Source organism: Tachyglossus aculeatus, chromosome 5 (genome assembly GCF_015852505.1).
Source record: "Tachyglossus aculeatus isolate mTacAcu1 chromosome 5, mTacAcu1.pri, whole genome shotgun sequence".
Lineage (NCBI taxonomy): Eukaryota > Metazoa > Chordata > Mammalia > Monotremata > Tachyglossidae > Tachyglossus > Tachyglossus aculeatus.
In genome coordinates this window covers 29179852-29197591 of record NC_052070.1, presented here as the reverse complement: position 1 = coordinate 29197591, position 17740 = coordinate 29179852, and the positions used below count along the sequence as shown (strand labels likewise).

The 17740-nt window shown below is 44.3% G+C and overlaps 1 protein-coding gene across 1 annotated transcript in view; it reads right to left on the bottom strand.

Annotated features, from left to right (window-relative positions):
- Positions 1-9922: 9922 nt before the first annotated feature.
- Positions 9923-17740, bottom strand: part of CCDC102B (coiled-coil domain containing 102B) — a 567334-nt gene continuing 559516 nt past the window's right edge. Inside the window, exon 9 of the mRNA XM_038746894.1 lies at positions 9923-10526. Within this exon, the coding sequence (XP_038602822.1) occupies positions 10409-10526 (118 nt within the window). The 3' untranslated portion in view covers positions 9923-10408. The remainder of the gene's footprint in view (positions 10527-17740) is intronic.

Below are 17740 nucleotides of genomic sequence, written 5' to 3'. Positions count from 1 at the left end.
TATATATAATACCGGCTTCGCTACTTGTCAGCTGTGTGACTTTGGGCAAGTCACTTAACTTCTCTGTGCCTCAGTTACCCTAACTGTAAAATGCGGATTAAGACTCTGAGCCCCATGTGGGACAACCTGAATATCTTGTATCTACCCGAGCACTTAGAACAGTGCTTGGCACATAGTAAAGTCTTAACAAATACTATTATTATTACTTGCCCTAAAAGAGTCTTCTCTTTCCTGTCTTCTCTTAAGTTTCTCACACCTTCCACTAGGAAGTCCTCAAACACCTAGCATGCAAGATGTCCCTGGACAGCAATGCCACCAGGAGATTTCCAAGTTCACAAACAGTGCAGATAGTCTCATTAGCTCAACTGCATATTTTGGTCTCTTACAAACACTGCTATCCATTTGCAATGGGGCCAGAGGAAGTAGCAGTTTCTAATACTGTCACTACAGTCGGGGAGAAACTGTTAAATGATTCTCCTCTGAATCATTTCTGAGGAAATGCTGTCATCTCCCTTCCTGACTTTCTGGTTACATGTAGATAAGGCTCTGTGCTTTGTGCAGTAAGAGGGTGAGTTAGAAAGTAGAAAGTTGAAATGTTCTGGCCAGCTCCTTCGGCAAAGGTGGCACGGGAAGAATTTGAAGCATGGTGGCAGGGAAGAGCTGCCAGGACCATCGATGAGGGACAATCCCCACTCATCAGGTGAATCAGCAAAGAGTGGAGTAATGAGCCACTGTGGTCTGCACAACACCGACACTCTGGATTACTCTGTAGATTCCATGACCATATCGCAAATTCCACTTCCGAACAAAGCAAGCTGGACATGATGTCCCCAACTTTGCTTTATATATTAGATGCGATGAGGTTGAGAAAAGCATGCTGACCCATTCTGTTCCACATGATAGAATGGTGTTGCATTGCACGCTCACACAACAAAATGTGATGGCTTGTGAACTTTTTTTAATATTTATTAAATGCTTACTATGTACCAGGCATTGTACTAAGCGCTGGGGTAGATATAAGCTAATCAGGTTGGATCCAGTCCATGTCCCACGTGAGGCTCACAGACTCAACCTCATTTTATAGCTGAGGTAACTGACGCACAGAAAAGTTAAGTGATTTTGTCCAAGGTCACACAGTAGACAAGTGGAGGAGCTGGGATTAGAACCCAGATCCTTGTTTCATTCATTCATTGAATGCTTATTGTTTACAAAGCACTGTACTAAGAGCTTGGGAGAGTACAATACAACAATAAACAGACATAGTCCCTGCCCGCCATGAGTTTAAAGACTAGAGGGAGGGGGGAGACACACATTCATATAAATAAATAAATAAATTACAGATATGTACATAAGTGCTTTGGGGCTGGAAGGGGTGAAGAACAAAGGGAGCAAGTCAGAGTGACACGAAAGGGAAGGAGGGAGAGTAATTGTCTGTCAGATTTGAGAAGGGAAGCAGGGCAGAGGCAGGATGTTGGTGAGGGGTCGGCGGTGAGATAGATGAGATTGAGGAATATTAGAAGCAGCGTGGCTCAGTGGAAAGAGCACGGGTTTTGGAGTCAGTGGTCATAGGTTCAAATCCCGACTCCGCCAACTGTCAGCTGTGTGACTTTGGGCAAGTCACTTAACTTCTCTATGCTTCAGTTACCTCATCTGTAAAATGGGGATTAAAAAAACTGTGAGCCCCCCGAGGGACAATCTGATCACTTTGTAACCTCCCCAGTGCTTAGAACAGTGTTTTGCACATAGAACTTAACAAATATCATTATTATTATTATTATTATTATTATTCTAATTATTATTATTATTATTATTAAGAGGGTTAACACCTGACTCTCAGGCCTGTGCTCTACCCACTAGGCCATGTGACCTCTGGAACATTTGACCCCTACCTCTTCCTCTGGAGGCATTGCATTTCCCTCCCAGGTCCCTGTGCAAACAAGCACTGCTTCAAATGCCCTCAGATTTTGACCAGCCCCTCCCTTGCCTCTGCCTCCTGATGCTTCTCCTGTCCTTCCACGCTGCTATACCTGCTGGCATTCATTCATTCATTCATTCATTCATATTTATTGAGCGCTTACTGTGTTCAGAGCACTGTACTAAGAGCGGTACTAAATGCTGTACTAAGCTGGCATCATACCAGTACAACTTCCGCCCATTGTAACAAGTTGCCGCCTCCTTCAACATGAACCTCTGAGGGTGTGTAAGAGGATGTGGGTGGGAAGGTGGTTTTTCGGAGGAGAGTGTGAGTGAGAGGATAGCGGATGGAAGGTGTGTCTGTGGGAGAATTGTATGTTAGAGGATGGTTTGTGGGAGGAAGTAGTGTGTGGAAGGAAGCTGTATGTGGGAGGAGGGTGTGTTAAAGAAGGGTGTGTGGGAAGAGTGTGTGGCGGTTAGTGTTTGGGAGGTTGTGTTTGTGGAAAGAGAGTCTGTGGGAGGAGTGTGGGTGGGTGGGTGGTGTCTACAGTTGAAGCAGGTAAGGATGGAGAGCTGCACCCAAACTCCTCCAGGTGGATCCACTGGTCCAAGATTCCAGTCCGGAGGTTTTGGGGAGACACCAAACACCCTGGAGGCACAGGATCCGGGACCCATGTCCCACCTTCCTCACCTCACCTGGGCAAGCTGACCGACTCCTTCCTGTCTGCCCCGCTCCCAAGTTGGCCTCAGGAACTCAGTTTGGAAGAACAGGGTGGCCAGCAGCCTCCCCCAAGGCACTTGGGGCTTCTTGCACCTCAGTGGTTCTCAGGACTTATATGATTTGGATGGTCCAAGTGTGTTGGATGAACAAATTTCCATTTGAAGGAGAAGCTGGGGGAGTGGTTCTGTGCTTCCCTGAGGCGCCATCCTAGACCAGGACCATGTCCTACCTCTGGCCTGGAATGCCCTCCCTCCACACATCTGTCAAACTAACTCTCTTCCTCCCTTCAAAGTCCTACTGAGAGCTCACCTCCTCCAGGAGGCCTTCCCACACTGAGCCCCCCCCTTATCGTCTGCTCCTCCTCCCCTCCCCATCGCCCCCACTCCCTCCCTCTGCCCTACCCTTTTCCCCTCCCCGCAGCACTTGTGTATATTTGTACATATTTACTATATTTATTTTATTAATGATTGTATCTATATCTATAATTTTATTTATTGTGATGGTATTGACACCTGTCTACTTGTTTTGCTGTCTGTCTCCCCCTTCTAGACCGTAAGCCCGTTGTTGGGTAGGGACTGTCTCTATATGTTGCCAAATTGTACTTTCCAAGCACTTAGTACAGTGCTCTGCACACAGTAAGTGCTCAATAAATATGATTGAATAAATGAATGAATGAATGAATGAAAGGATGGGATGCGGGTCCAACATTCCCTGATGGGCCCACACTACCTCCACCCCCAGCCCTCCAGAGGTAGCGTCTGCCAGTCCTGGCTGTGCTGGGATAAACTGGGCCCGACTGGGTGGAGACGGGCTGCCCCTGCCCCTGGACTGACTAGCGTGGCTCAGTGGAAAGAGCACAGGCTTGGGAGTCAAAGATTATGGGTTCTAATCCCAGCTCCCCCATTTGTCAGCTGTTTGACTTTGGGCAAGTCACTTCACTTCTCTGTGCCTCAGTTCCCTCATCTGTAAAATGGGGATTAAGATTGTGAGCCCCACATGGGACAACCTGATCACCTTGTATCCTCCCCAGTACTTAGAACAGTGCTTGGCACGTAGTAAGTGCTTAACAAATACCAACATTATTATTATTATTATTACCACCAGGACAAAGGTCTTCAGCACAGATTCGGACGGGGATGAGAAATGGCCCGGAGACAGAGCCACTGGTGGTCGGCAGCTTGGGCCTCTGAGTTCCTGATGATTTGGAGGTTTTTGTGTGTGCCCTGCTGCCATTAGTCATCAGGTTTCTGACGTTACTATGTCCTCATTTGGAATTTGATGAAAGTTCCCAATCCCAGAATAATTCCCGTCCCCCAGCTTGCCATTCTGTTTGCTTCCCAGGGCTGTGATGGCTATGACTACGCTAAACGGCCCCTTGCCAAGGGGATTCAGCCCGGAACCACTCATTAAGGAATATTCCAGAGATGCCTCTTTGGGGATAATTTCAACACGCCTCCTTAAAATCTCTCGAAACTTGAAATGTGGCTCAAAAGGCAGTGGCATTTTATTCTACTGAAAACTGGAACTCAGAAACCTGAACTCACTGAAAGTGGTGTGAAAGCTTTTATTTTGGGAGGAGGAAAGCGGCAAAGATAGGTTCTCTTAGGAAGCACAACTACCGGTGTCTAATTATACACAGAGGGAAATAACAGGGGAGTCATTTGGAGAAAAATCAAGTCTTGGAAGGGTAAACCTGAAAGAAGAATGAATGTGACCTAGCAGAAAGGGCCCAGGCCTCAGAAGCCTGGAAGTCAAGAGTCCTGGATTCTAATCTTGGCTCCACCACTCACCTGCTGTGTCACCTTGGGTAATTTAACATCTCTGTGTCTCAGTTTCCTCCCTTTTAAAATGGGGATTCAATACCTGTTCTCCCTTTCCCTCAGAGTGTGAGCCTTATGTGTAGGCTGGAACTGTATCTGATTGGATTAAATCTACCCCAGTGCTTAGAGCAGTGCTTGGCATGTAGTAAGAACTTAAATACCATTATTTATTATTATTATAAGGAAAATCTCTACCCCACCCACATCAACAACACCAGGAAGGGGGCTTTTGTTTTCACCTGGAGAAGAGAAAGGGGGTAAAATTCCCTTTGGGATTATCAGAGCCCACTATAGGACTAAACTAAACCCTGGAACCTTTCTGGTTAGTTGGCCACATTACCAGAGAATCCAGTGGGGACAGAGTCAACTGAGTTAGAAATGCCCCAACCAATGAAGCAGTAGTAATACAGAGGCCAGGCTACGGGAGCTAGAGTTGTGGCCCCCAGTTGGTTGATTCGGAAAGAGAGGGAGTGGGCACGTATAATATCTATTCTATTTATTTTATTTTGTTAGTATGTTTGGTTTTGTCTCCCCCTTTTAGACTGTGAGCCCACTGTTGGGTAGGGACTGTCTCTATATGTTGCAAATTTGCACTTCCCAAGTGCTTAGTACAGTGCTCTGCACACAGTAAGCGCTCAATAAATACGATTGATTATGATGATGATCAGTACTTCTACTAGGAAAATAAACAGAAAAATTAGGTTGTTTCAGTCCCCCTGTGATTGCCGGAGAAACCCCTAGCAGTCATAGAGGTTCTCCCTAGCACACTACATCCACCAGGTCACATTCTATTACCTTGTTTCAAGCTCTCCACGATGAGGATTAACCCTTTCCGATTCAAATGCAGATGGTACATTCTGGGCAAGGAAGTGGGAAGCCAGGTATACAAAGAGACAGAATTCTGATCCCATGTCTTCATTTCCAGGAAGAGAACCAGACGAAAACAGGCAAGAAGCTCTTTAATGTGAGACCGAAAATCCCATAGACCTTGCACTGTTCCAGGTGAAAATCCCTCGCAGAGATTTAATCTATCCTAGTGAGGGGCTAGATTAAATGGAAATATTGTCACTCTCCAGTAGGGATATTAATGCAGAACACTTGAGTATTCCCACAACTGCCATTGACAACATAATGGCCACAATAAATCTCTATACTCTGGGCCTCGTAATCTGCATCTCTGGTGGGAAAATAAAGCCCAGTGATAAACACTGGAGCCCAATATAGGACTAAACTAAACCCTGGAACCTTTCTGGTTAGTTGGCCACATTACCAGAGAATCCAGTGGGGACAGAGTCAACTGAGTTAGAAATGCCCCAACCAGTGAAGTAGTAGTAATACAGAGGCCAGGCTACGGGAGCTAGAGTTGTGGCCCCCAGTTGGTTGATTCAGAAAGAGAGGGAGTGGGCACGTATAAGGTGTTGAGACCAGGACTGCAGTCACCTTGCCCCTTCCTATCTTACCCTACCTCCTTCTACCACAACCCAGCTCACCCACTTCACTCCTCTAATGCCAATCTTCTCACTATACCTCGATCTCGTCTTTTGGTTGACCCCTCACCCATGCCTTATCTCCCTCCTTTCACTCCCTCAAAGCCTTATTGTAGGTACTTCTCCTCTGAAAGGCCTTCTCTGACTAAGCCCTCCTTTCTTCCTCTCCCACTCCCTTCTGTGTCACCCTGACTTGCTCCCTTTATTCATCTTCCCTCCCAGCCCCACAGCACTTATGTACAGATCTGTAATTTATGTATATAGATTAATGTCTGTCTTCCCCTCTAGACTGCAAGCTTGCTGTGGGCAGGGAATATGTCTGTTTATTGTTGTACTGTACTCTCCCAAGCGCTAGGTACAGTACTTTGCACACATTAAGCGCTCAATAAATACAACAGAATGAATGAATGAACGGTCCCAGCCAGCCAGAACTGTGGGAAGAAAGATAAGGGAACCTGAGGAGGGGGCATGATCAGAGCCATCTTCCAGGTCTCCTCTTTTCCTGCTCCCTTGTCCCCTGACCCATCAAATAAACCGATCCAGAGGGATGGGCTGACAAAACCCTGGGGGCACTGATTGACTGATGATAATAGTAATAATAATAATAATTGTAGTATTTGTTAATTATAACAACAATAATAATAATGGCATTTGTTAAGCACTTATTATGTGCTAGATACTGTATTAAGCACCGGAAGGGGATACAAGCAAATCAAGTTGGACACAGTACCTGTCCCAGGTGGGGCTCACAGTCTCAATCCCCATTTTACAAATGAGGTAACTGAAGGCCACAGAAGTGAAGTGTCTTGGCCAAGGTCACACAGCAGACAAGTGGCAGAGTCAGGATTAGAACCCATGACCTTTTTACTCCCAAGCCTGTGCTCTATCCTATGCTATGCTATTTGCCAGGCACCAGACTAAAGTGCTGACAGGGAATACAATCAAATCAGGTTGGACACAGTCCCTGTCCCACAAAGGGCTCATAGCCTTAATATCTTTTTTACAGATGAAGTAACTGAGGCCCAGAGAAGTGAAGTGATTTGGTCAAGATCATACAGCAGACAAACAGTGGAACTGGGACTAGAACCCAGGTCCTTCTGACTCTCCAGCCCACGCTTTATCCACTAGGTCACACTACATAACAGGCAACCACCGGCATTAGTGTGCAAATGAAAAGTCGGGCTTTTCCCAGGGGCTCGGCCTATTGCGAGGAAAAGGGGCAGGGGGTCTCCTGCAAATGACATGGGGCTCATACAGCCATTAACTAGGGAAATGAGGTCTTGGCCCCAGCCAGATCGGAAACGTCAGACAAGCAGTCATGCAGCCCAAAGACGTGTTCTAAATACAGAGGCCGCTCTGTCCTCAGAACAAAGTGATGGATAAGGCTAGTTGGGGAAAATTTATTTTTCTCACATCACATTACCGGGATTTAAAGTGCAGCACTGTTCCTGAGCCACTTCCAGTGGGATAAAATTAAAATTAAATTAAATTAGGGAGCCTCCGACGTCAAGGGGCTCTCAGAAAACAGGATCCAGATTCAAGCAGATTCAATTCCCTGGGAAATTCAGACTAGCTTAGCAAACAAGAGGAAACACGGAGAAGAAAATGGATATTTCAATGTGCTGCAGTCAGTCGGTTGTACAGACCCTCTGCTCGTTTAGGTCCCAAATCAACTTAATGAGAAAATAGGGTTTCTTTCTTGGTCTGAACTACCCAGATGGTCAGTCTATTGCAGAAGGTTTCGACCTTCTTAGTCTGATGATTTCATTGGTCGGGGAAGGGGAAAGGGAAGAAGACGTATAGTGGGAGGGTGGAGGTGGCTAAAATCCTTCTGGCCTGGACCTCCCCCTCCCACTCCCCATCCAGTTGAGGACCAGTAATAGAGGAAGGGGAAGGAGGCTGGGGTAGGGGTTGGAGGGGATTCCCTCTGTCTTTCTCCACCTCTGTGACAAGGTCTCTGCATTCGCAATCCTGCCAACTTCTGGAATTTTGAGATCGGAGTTGTAGTCTATGGTAAACATCCACATTCAGGAAACCCATGAAGGCCAACATAATCAGGAGGGAAGAGATAAAGATCTCCACAATCTCCAGAGATCTCCACAAGATAAAGTTCTCCACCAGATCTCCTCCCAGACTAAACCCCCTTTTTCTCAGCTTCCCCTGCCTCCATCACCCCCTTGCTCTACCCCCTTCCCCGCCCCACAGCACTTTATATCTATATATCTATCTATATCTATATATATGTATATGTATATATATAGCTATATATATAGATATGTATATATCTATATATATATAGATATATATATATAAAGTTCTATTCATTTATATTAATGCCCATTTACTTGTTCTGATGTGCATATATATCTACAGTTCTATTTATTTATATTGATGCTACTGATGCCTGTTTACTTCTTTTGATGTCTGTCTCCCCCCTTCTGGACTGTGAGCCTGTTGTGGCAGGGATTGTCTCTCTCTGTTGCTGAATTGTACCTTCCAAGCGCTTAGTACAGTGCTCTACACACAGTAAGCACTCAATAAATACGATTGAACGATCGTAATGATCTGATCCAGCCTAGGAATCAGAAGGTCATGGGTTCTAATCCCAGCTCTGCAACTTGTTGCTGCGTGACCTAGGGGAAGTCACTTCACTTCTCTGGGCCTCATATACCTCATATGGAAAATGGGGATTAGGACTCTGAGCCCCTCATGGGACAACCTGACTACTTTTTATCTACCCCAGTCCTTAGAATAGTGCTTGGCACATAATAAGCACTTAACTGATACCATAATTATTATAGAGCACAAGCCTGGGAGCCAGAGGACTTGGGTTGTAATTCTGGCTCCTCTGTTTGCCTGCTGTGTGACCTTGGGCAAGTCATTTAACTTCTCTGAACCTCAGTTTCTTCAACTGCAAAATGGAAATTCAACACCTGTTTTCCCTCCTACTTTAACTGTGAATCCCATGTGGGACAGGGACTGTATCCAGCCTGAATTACTTGTATTTCAATGATCCTTACTGTGAATTATGACACATTAGTCATTGGAGCTCCATGACATTTAAGGGCAAATGTAGCCCCTTTCACAACTTGGAAAAAAAATCCCTTCACCCTTTCTTTTTAAATCCCTTCACCTCTGAGTGATTTATGCACTTGATGCTCATTTTTCTTCAATTACTTTACAATCGTTAATTAATTCGGCTTCATAATTTGACTGGTTTAGGTTAGGCAAGGTTTAGGGCTTCAGCTTTCAGGGTGCAAGAAAACAGAGACCCAAATATTATTTGTTTGTACAAATAATACAGGGGCAGTTCAGGTAATAGATAGTTGTTTCTGTTTTTTACGCACTGATCTCACGGTTTTCCCTGCTTCCCCTATCTGCCTCCACATGGAATCCTGCAGAACTAGGACAGGTTTGGGGGTGACACGGGTGTTTGAGGATTGTAAGGATGTAATACAGAATCTAAAGGCCTAGACACCTGTCAGGTTTCCTGCCTTTGAGAGCCTTTCATTCACCTTTCACACTCTTACAGGGTTGCGGGGGTGGGGTGAGTGAACTAGAAATTTTTTAACTGTCATGACAAACTAGAAATTTTACAATAAAATACTGTATCAGGCTAAAAACTACAGTCTATTCCACTGGAAGCTAGATGGAAAGGAGACCAAAATGTTCTCAGGAAAAGGTCACCAATTGGTGGCCCAGTAGATCCACCCTCCCACCCATTATCAAAGAACAGGATAATGGCCTAGTGGATAAAGCATCGGCCTTGGAGTCAGAAGGACCTGCGTCCTAATTCCGGGTCTTCCACTTGTCTGCTGTGTGACCTTAGGCAAGTTATTTCACTTCCCTGGCCTCAGTTACCTCATCTGTAAAATGGGATTAAAACTGTGAGGCCCATGTGGGACAGGGGCTGTGTCCAATATGATTAACTTGTGTCTACCCCAGTGCTTAATACAGTGCCTGGTACATAGTAAGTGCTTATAGTAAGTGCATAACAAATACCACATTTTTTTTTCTCAAACATTTGGGAGAGAGCCAACTCAGCTAATCCTGCAGCCTCCCACGTGAGAACTACACTAGTTTGAATTGTGTTTTTCCCAACAGAGAACATTAGCTTCACTTTCAGATTTAGGTGTGTGGGGTGGTGAAAAGCAAACAAAAATTTCTGAACCACTACATTTTTTAAGCTCTGGTAACCACCATTTCTTTCATATTTTCACAACTCTTGGTGATGATTAAGGAGGGTGCAGGGGGGGATGGTTTACAGAGTAGGAAACAAAATAATTTGCACAAAATAGCATTCAGGCTCAGAGGCTCAGTCTCTGATTTTTGCAAGCATCTTGGCGTTTCTTGCAACATTGGTGCATGCTAATCCTGCATTAGGAGATGAAGAATGACTAAGTGCTCCCTTTCTTCAGGCTCCTTCTCTATATTCTTCATCACACAGCCAAGATAGCCTACGATGCTTAATGGTAGAACTCTCCCTCCTCCTCCTCTTCGCATTCAGCTTCCGTCGAGTCCTCAGAGGCAAATTTCTCACTCGATTTGATTTCGAACACTGAAGTCACTTTCTGTTGCCCCAGTCTGAAAGAAAATATGAGATGTGTGGCTGGAGATTTAAATTAACAATGCCTAGGTTAAATGGACAACAAATAAAACGGGTTAGCACTGAAGGGTGACTGAGTTTACACAAAGCAAGTGATTCAAAAGGTATAGTATCTTGGGGGGGGGGGGTTTGAATTATTCATTACAGCATTCTTTAGTATATAATTTGGCATATTTGATTGTATTTCTAAATTTACTTTTGGACTGACTCATTAATTCAAGAACGTCTTCCTGCTATGTCTAGTTCTTCCTTAAGCTTCAGCTAACTGCACATCATTTTTGTCCATTTGTCCCTCTGTAAGACCCTATCCCCTCTCAGGATTGCACCTAGAGAATTTCCAGTATGTGGCTCAGCTACAGGAGGGAGAGTCGAGCAGGGGCATACCAGGGGATTGGGATTATACCTGTATATATACCTGTATATATGTATATATGGTTGCACGTATTTATTACTCTATTTATTTATTTATTTATTTATTTATTTTACGTGTACATTTCTATCCTATTTATTTTATTTTGTTGTTATGTTTGGTTTTGTTCTCCGTCTCCTTTTAGACTGTGAGCCCACTGTTGGGTAGGGACTGTCTCTATGTGTTGCCAATTTGTACTTCCCAAGCACTTAGTACAGTGCTCTGCACATAGTAAGCGCTCAATAAATACGATTGACTGACTGACTGACTGATACCATTCCTTTCCTAGCTTGGGGGAGCAAGTGGAAGGCAATCTGCTACAAGTAAATACTCACCTGTGCAGGGCAGCAGTAGCATGGGAGAGAGTCGAGGGTGGAGATTCAGGTTTAATGCATGGAAGTAGGCAATGGTAAACCACTTCTGTATTTTTACCAAGAAAACTCTATAGATACACTACCAGAACGATTACATATGGAGAGTGGGACGTTCTGGGAGAGATGTGTCCCTGGAGAGCTATGGGTCGGAGATGACTCGGCAGCATAAGACAAGTGCTCATTAAATGTGATTAATTGATTATTGTACTATCATGGCAATGTTATCTCACTGTTAAGCAGCATGGCTCAGTGGAAATAGCCCGGGCTTGGCAGTCAGAGGTCATGGGTTCTAATCCCGGCTCCGCTGCTTGTCACCTGTGTGACTTTGGGCAAGTCACTTAACTTCTTTGTGCCTGAGTTACCTCATCGGTAAAATGAGGATTAAGACTGTGAGCCCCTCTTGGGACAACCTGATCACCTTGCATCCCCCCAGCGCTTAGAACAGTGCTTTGCACATAATAAGCGCTTACCAAATGCCATTATTATTATTATTATCTTCTGCCTCCTTGTCTTACATTCCTTATGATGCTTCTGTTCAAAGACAGCCCGTCCTTTAAAAAAATAATAATAATGGTGGCCTTTGTTAAGTGCTTACCATGTGCCAAGCACTGTTCTAAACGCTGGGGGAGATACAAGGTAATGAGGTTGTCCCACATGGGGCTCACAGTCTTAATCCCCATTTTACAGATGAGGGAACTGAAGCACAGGGAAGTTAAGTGACTTGCCCAAGGTCACACAGCAAACAAGTGGCGGAGCTGGGATTAGAACCCATGACCTCTGATTCCCAAGCCTGGGCTCTTTCCAACTTGTTATATGTTGCCAACTTGTACTTCCCAAGCGCTTAGTACAGTGCTCGGCACACAGTAAGCACTCAATAAATACGATTGATTGATTGATTGATTGATTTCCACTGACCCACCTGCCATGCTGGTCTAAACTCAGCCCTTGACTCAGCTTGGATGCAGCAATGTCTGCGGTTTGTTTAACTGTGTCCTTAAAATGTTTCTTCTGCCTTCTTCTTCATATTCTTAATTTAATCTTCTATAATGATGTATGCCTACCCTCTGGACTGTAAGTGCCCTGTGGGCAGGGAACAAGTCTACCAACTTTGTTATATTGCACTCTACCTAGAGCTTAGTGCAGTGCTCTGCGTACTGTAAGCACTCAATAAATATGATTGACTGATCAATTGATTCAGTTTCCCAATTTTAGTTCTCCAAACAACCAGTGTTTGGGTATTCTAATGATGTTCATTCTGCTCAGATGTCACACCCGATGATCAGAGATTTAACCCTAGGAGACTGGCTTCATTGTTCCCCTCTAGACTGTAAACTCATTATGGGCAGGGAATGTGTCTGCTAATTCTGTTGTACTGTATTCTCCCAAGCACTTAGTATAGTGTTCTGCACATAGCCCTAGATAAATACCAGCGTGGCTCAGTGGGTAGAGCCAGGGCTTGGGAGTCAAAGGTCATAGGTTCTAATCCTGGCTCCGCCACTTGTGAGTTGTATGACCTTGGGCAAGTCACTTCACTTCTCTGTACCTCAGTGACCTCATCTGTAAAATGGGGATGAAGACTGTGAGCCCCACGTGGGACAATCCGTTCACCTTGTATCTCCCCCAGTGCTTAGAACAGTGCTAAGCACATAGTAAGTGCTTAGCAAATACCATCATCATCATTATTATTATTATTATTATTGATTGATCAATTGACTGATGATTTGGCCTTGCCATTTAATGTTGAGTAGAACTCTGAAATGATGCTGATGGAACTGCTTAAGGAGCCAGATGAAGAAGAAGTGTGGTTCAGTGGAAAGAGCATGGGCATTGGAGTCAGAGGTCATGGGTTCAAACCCCGGCTCCACCAATTGTCAGCTGTGTGACTTTGGGCAAGTCACTTAACTTCTCTGTGCCTCAGTGACCTCATCTGTACAATGGGGATTAAGACTGTGAGCCCCCCGTGGGGCAACCTGATCACCTTATAACCTCCCCAGTGCTTAGAACAGTGCTTTGCACATAGTAAGTGCTTAATAAATGCCAATATTATTATTATTATTATATTGCACCTGGGTGGGATCCAGTTGCCACAGTGATAGAAAAGGTTGGACCAAGTACATACAGCTCTGTATGTTTTTAGCTTGGTCTGGAATCTCAAACTGGCACACCTCAGTTGGACAGTCTCCCAAAAAGTGTGCTGGCATTCTTGATTCCATTTTCTACTTCCTTGTCCATCGTTGAGTTGTTGATCAAAGTGCTACCTAAGAAAAGAATTCTGTGATGGATTTTTGTGGTTGCCAATATGAAATTTTGGTAGTGTGTATGTGGTTTCCCTGGTGCAATTTTCTTTAAACTTTTTGTCAGCCCATAACTCCTGGCTGATTCAGAGAAGCAATTTACAAGTATCCTTTTACTGAACTCTCCCAGGCATTTAATACAGTGCTCAGTGGTGCCTGTGGGCAAAGCATGTGTCGCTTTATCACTCTGTACTTCCCATGAGCCTCATACAGAGCACCCCACTCCTGAGGGGATGAATAAGTGCTACCGATTCTCCCTCCCCAGGTGTCTTCTTTCCCTCCCACCCCCCAGACAGGGCTCAGCTCCATGACCAAGGGGCTCTGGGTTCGGCCTCCTGTACCCCGAAGTCTGGCAGGGGTCTGACCATGGTGTCTTGCCTCCACCCAGAACTCAAGACCCAGACCTCAGCCCTGTGGAGACAGAAAATTCAATATAATAGTAACTATGGCGTTTGTTAAGTGCTTACTATGTGCCAGGCACTGTACTAAGCACTGGAGTGGATTCAAGCCAATCAAGTGGAACACAGTCCCTGTCCCACATGGGGCTCACAGTCTCAATCCCCATTTACAGATGAGGTAACTGAGGCACATATAAGTGCAATGACTTGCCCAAGATCACAAAGCAGACAAATGGCAGAACCAGGATTAGAATCCAGATCTTTCTATGTCCCAGGCCAGTGCTGTATTCATTAGGCCATGCTCCTTCTCTATATGACGGATGCCTGTGTGCCTCACCTGGAGGAGGGGACTTTGATGGCATTGACCACTGACTGGCTGCAGGAACAGACTGACAGCCATGGAAGGCTGTGGAGGATAGTCACCATCATGGCAGTCTAGGGTCTTGTCTTGTCTTATGATATCCCTTCTAGAGTGTGAGCCCACTGTTGGGTAGGGACTGTCTCTATATGTTGCCAACTTGTACTTCCCAAGCGCTTAGTACAGTGCTCTGCAAACAGTAAGTGCTCAATAAATACAATTGATTGATATCAAACTCTTATTACATTGCACACAGTAAGCGCTCAATAAATACGATTGAATGAATGAATGGATTGTCTCTGACCCATAATGATGCCATGGACACATCTCTCCCAGAACGCCCCACTTCCATCTGCAATTGTTCTGGTAGTGAATCCATAGAATTTTCTTGGTAAAAATACAGAAGTGGTTTACCATTGCCTCCTTCTGCACAGTAAACTTGAGTCTCCGCCCTCGACTTTCTCCCATGCTGTTGCTGCCCAGCAATCAATCAATCAATCAATCAATCGTATTTATTGAGCACTTACTGTGTGCAGAGCACTGTACTAAGCGCTTGGGAAGTACAAGTTGGCAACATAACAGCCAACCAGCACAACCCAGCACAACCCAGCACAACCCAGCACAGTCCAGGGTAGGGAATATATAAATAGCCAAAGCAATAAAAGGTCAGACATGTAGGTAACACAAGCTCATTGCCTGGATCTGTAGACACGTACTGGAATCTCCTGGAGGAGAGTGGGATTAAGTGTCTGGGCTGTAATAAACTGCTGTTGAGGTGTTTTTAATGCTGCATCTCTCTGGGGACTGGTAATAATAATAATAATAATAATAATAATGCCATTTGTTAAGGACTTACTATGTGCGAAGCATTTTTCAAAGCAATGGGGGAGATACAAGGTGATCAGGTTGTCCCACGAGGGGCTCACAGTCTTCATCCCCATTTTACAGATGAGGTAACTGAGGCTCAGAGAAGTTAAGAGACTTGCCCAAGGTAACACAGCAGACATGTGGCGGAGCTGGGATTAGAACCCATGACCTTTGACTCCCAAGCCCAAGCTCTTTCCACTAAGCCACACTACTGGTAGCACGTACCATAGTATATTTTCATTATGACCGGCATTTTTAAATAGTAGTGATGATTTGCCATGTAATCCAAAAAAAAAAAAGAAAAAGGTTCCTACTTCTGGAAAAAGCATCTGATAAAAGGCAATGATCAATTGATTAATACTATTTGAAAATACTCTTAAAAATATATAGAACTACAAATTATTTGTTTGTCCGGTTATATAGTGTTGTCCTAAAATATCCAAGCTAGTTATTATTTTCTCTAAGGCAACTAGTCCAAATTTTGGAACAAAATGGTCTATTACTATGAAAATGTCAATAAAAATCAATGAATGCATTCAAAATTAAGTGCCTACTGTCATTATGAGATAATAAAATGACATAAATTCCTTTTTGTGGCTGTTTGCCTTTCCACTAAAATCTTAAACTGATTTCAACCCAACTGCGGGTGCTATTATGGACATTTATTAGAGTGTATCAGAGCTTAGGTAATGAGTTATCTTGTTGGTTTCCAAGGCAACTAAAACACAAATACACAATGCTAATCTTATTCCCCCTTCTCTCTCCCAAGAGGGCTAGACAATTAGGGAATTCAAAATGGAAACCAGCCAAATGGAAACTGTGTGGATGAGGTCAAATAATAAAGCCAATGTATTGTATCCAGTTCCTGCCGGAATATGTAAGCCACATATTCAAAAGCAATTTAATTTATTTTACAATATAAAAATGCTTGCTAATGGAACACATGGACAATTTTTGTAACAGCTCCGGCTTTCAGTCTCAAATTCCCGATTATCAGAGCTAATGGGCTCTCATGAAACTGGAGAGAAAAAATAGTTGGCACTCTGCTGTTACCCAACCATTTTTATGCAGATTGAGTGAGATAAATTAACTTTAGCTAGTTTTCACAATGATCCTCTTTATTTAAGGAATCGATCTATGTGGTATTTTCTGAAACATTGCAGACTTTGGACCAGGTCACCAGGCTGGTTTGGAATCTCCTCTCCCCTCCCCAACCCCGGACTTTTTTAAGGAATGAACAGATTATTTTGTCACTTATCTTCCAGATGACAGGGGCCAGGATAGAAGGGGCAAGACAAAGTAACCTATCAAGTCCCGCCTCCCCCTCTAGACTGTAAGCTCATTGCGGGCAGAGAATATGTCAATTATATTGTCATATAAAACTCTCCCATGGGCTTATTTTAGTGCTCTGCACACACTCAATAAATATGTTTGACCAATTGATTGACTGACTGAGGGTGAAGTAGGATCAAGAGAGGGAGTTTAAGGGGCTAGGAAGTACGTGGGCATCTTTGAAAGCAGAGCAGATGGAATCACTGGAGAGTGAGTGGCTGAAGACGGTGGGCTGGGAGGAAATAAAGGAGCAGGCAAATCTTTTAATAAAGTGCAAAACGATGAGGTTGGAGGCAGAAGTAGAGGTTGTGGATTTTGGAGGAAGCAGGTGATCTCCTCTAGAGAGAAAGCTGTGAAGGTTGAGAGAGTAGATAGGGGGTAGGAGGGGCATGGGTCTGGGGAAGTGAAGGGAGATTTGGGGAAATTTGGGCCTGTGGGTCTCAATTTTATTGATAAAATAGATGACGAGGTCATCAGGAACAAGAGATAAAGGAGGCTGGACGACAGGGGATTTGGGGATAGAATGAATTTGTACAGCAAGAGAGCTCAGAAAAGATCATCAGGTCCAACATGGGACTCACAGTCTAAGTATGAGGGAGAGTAAACATTGAATTCCTATTTTGCAGATGAGGGAACTGAGGCACAGAAAAATTGGGTGACTTGCCCCAGGCTAAGGGACAGAGCCAGAATTATTCATTCATTCAATTGTATTTATTGAGCGCTTACTGTGTGCAGAGCACTGTACTAAGCGCGTGGGAAGTACAAGTTGGCAACATATAGAGACGGTCCCTACCCAACAGCGGGCTCACAGTCTAGGGGGCGGGGGGGGGGGGGGGGGGCAGACAACAAAACAAAACATATTAACAAAATAAAATAAATAGAACAAATAAAATAAATAAATAAATCCCTGCTCCGCCACTTGTCAGTTGTGTGACTTGGGCAAGTCACTTCACTTCTCTGGGCCTCAGTGACCTCATCTGTAAAATGGGGATAAAGACTGTGAGCCCCCCCAACCCCCCGTGGTACAACCTGATGACCTTGTAACCTCCCCAGCACCTAGAACAGAGCTTTGCACATAGTAAGCACCTAATAAATACCATCATTATTATTATTATTGTCACTTCACTTCTCCTTGCCTCAGTTACCTCATCTGTAAAATG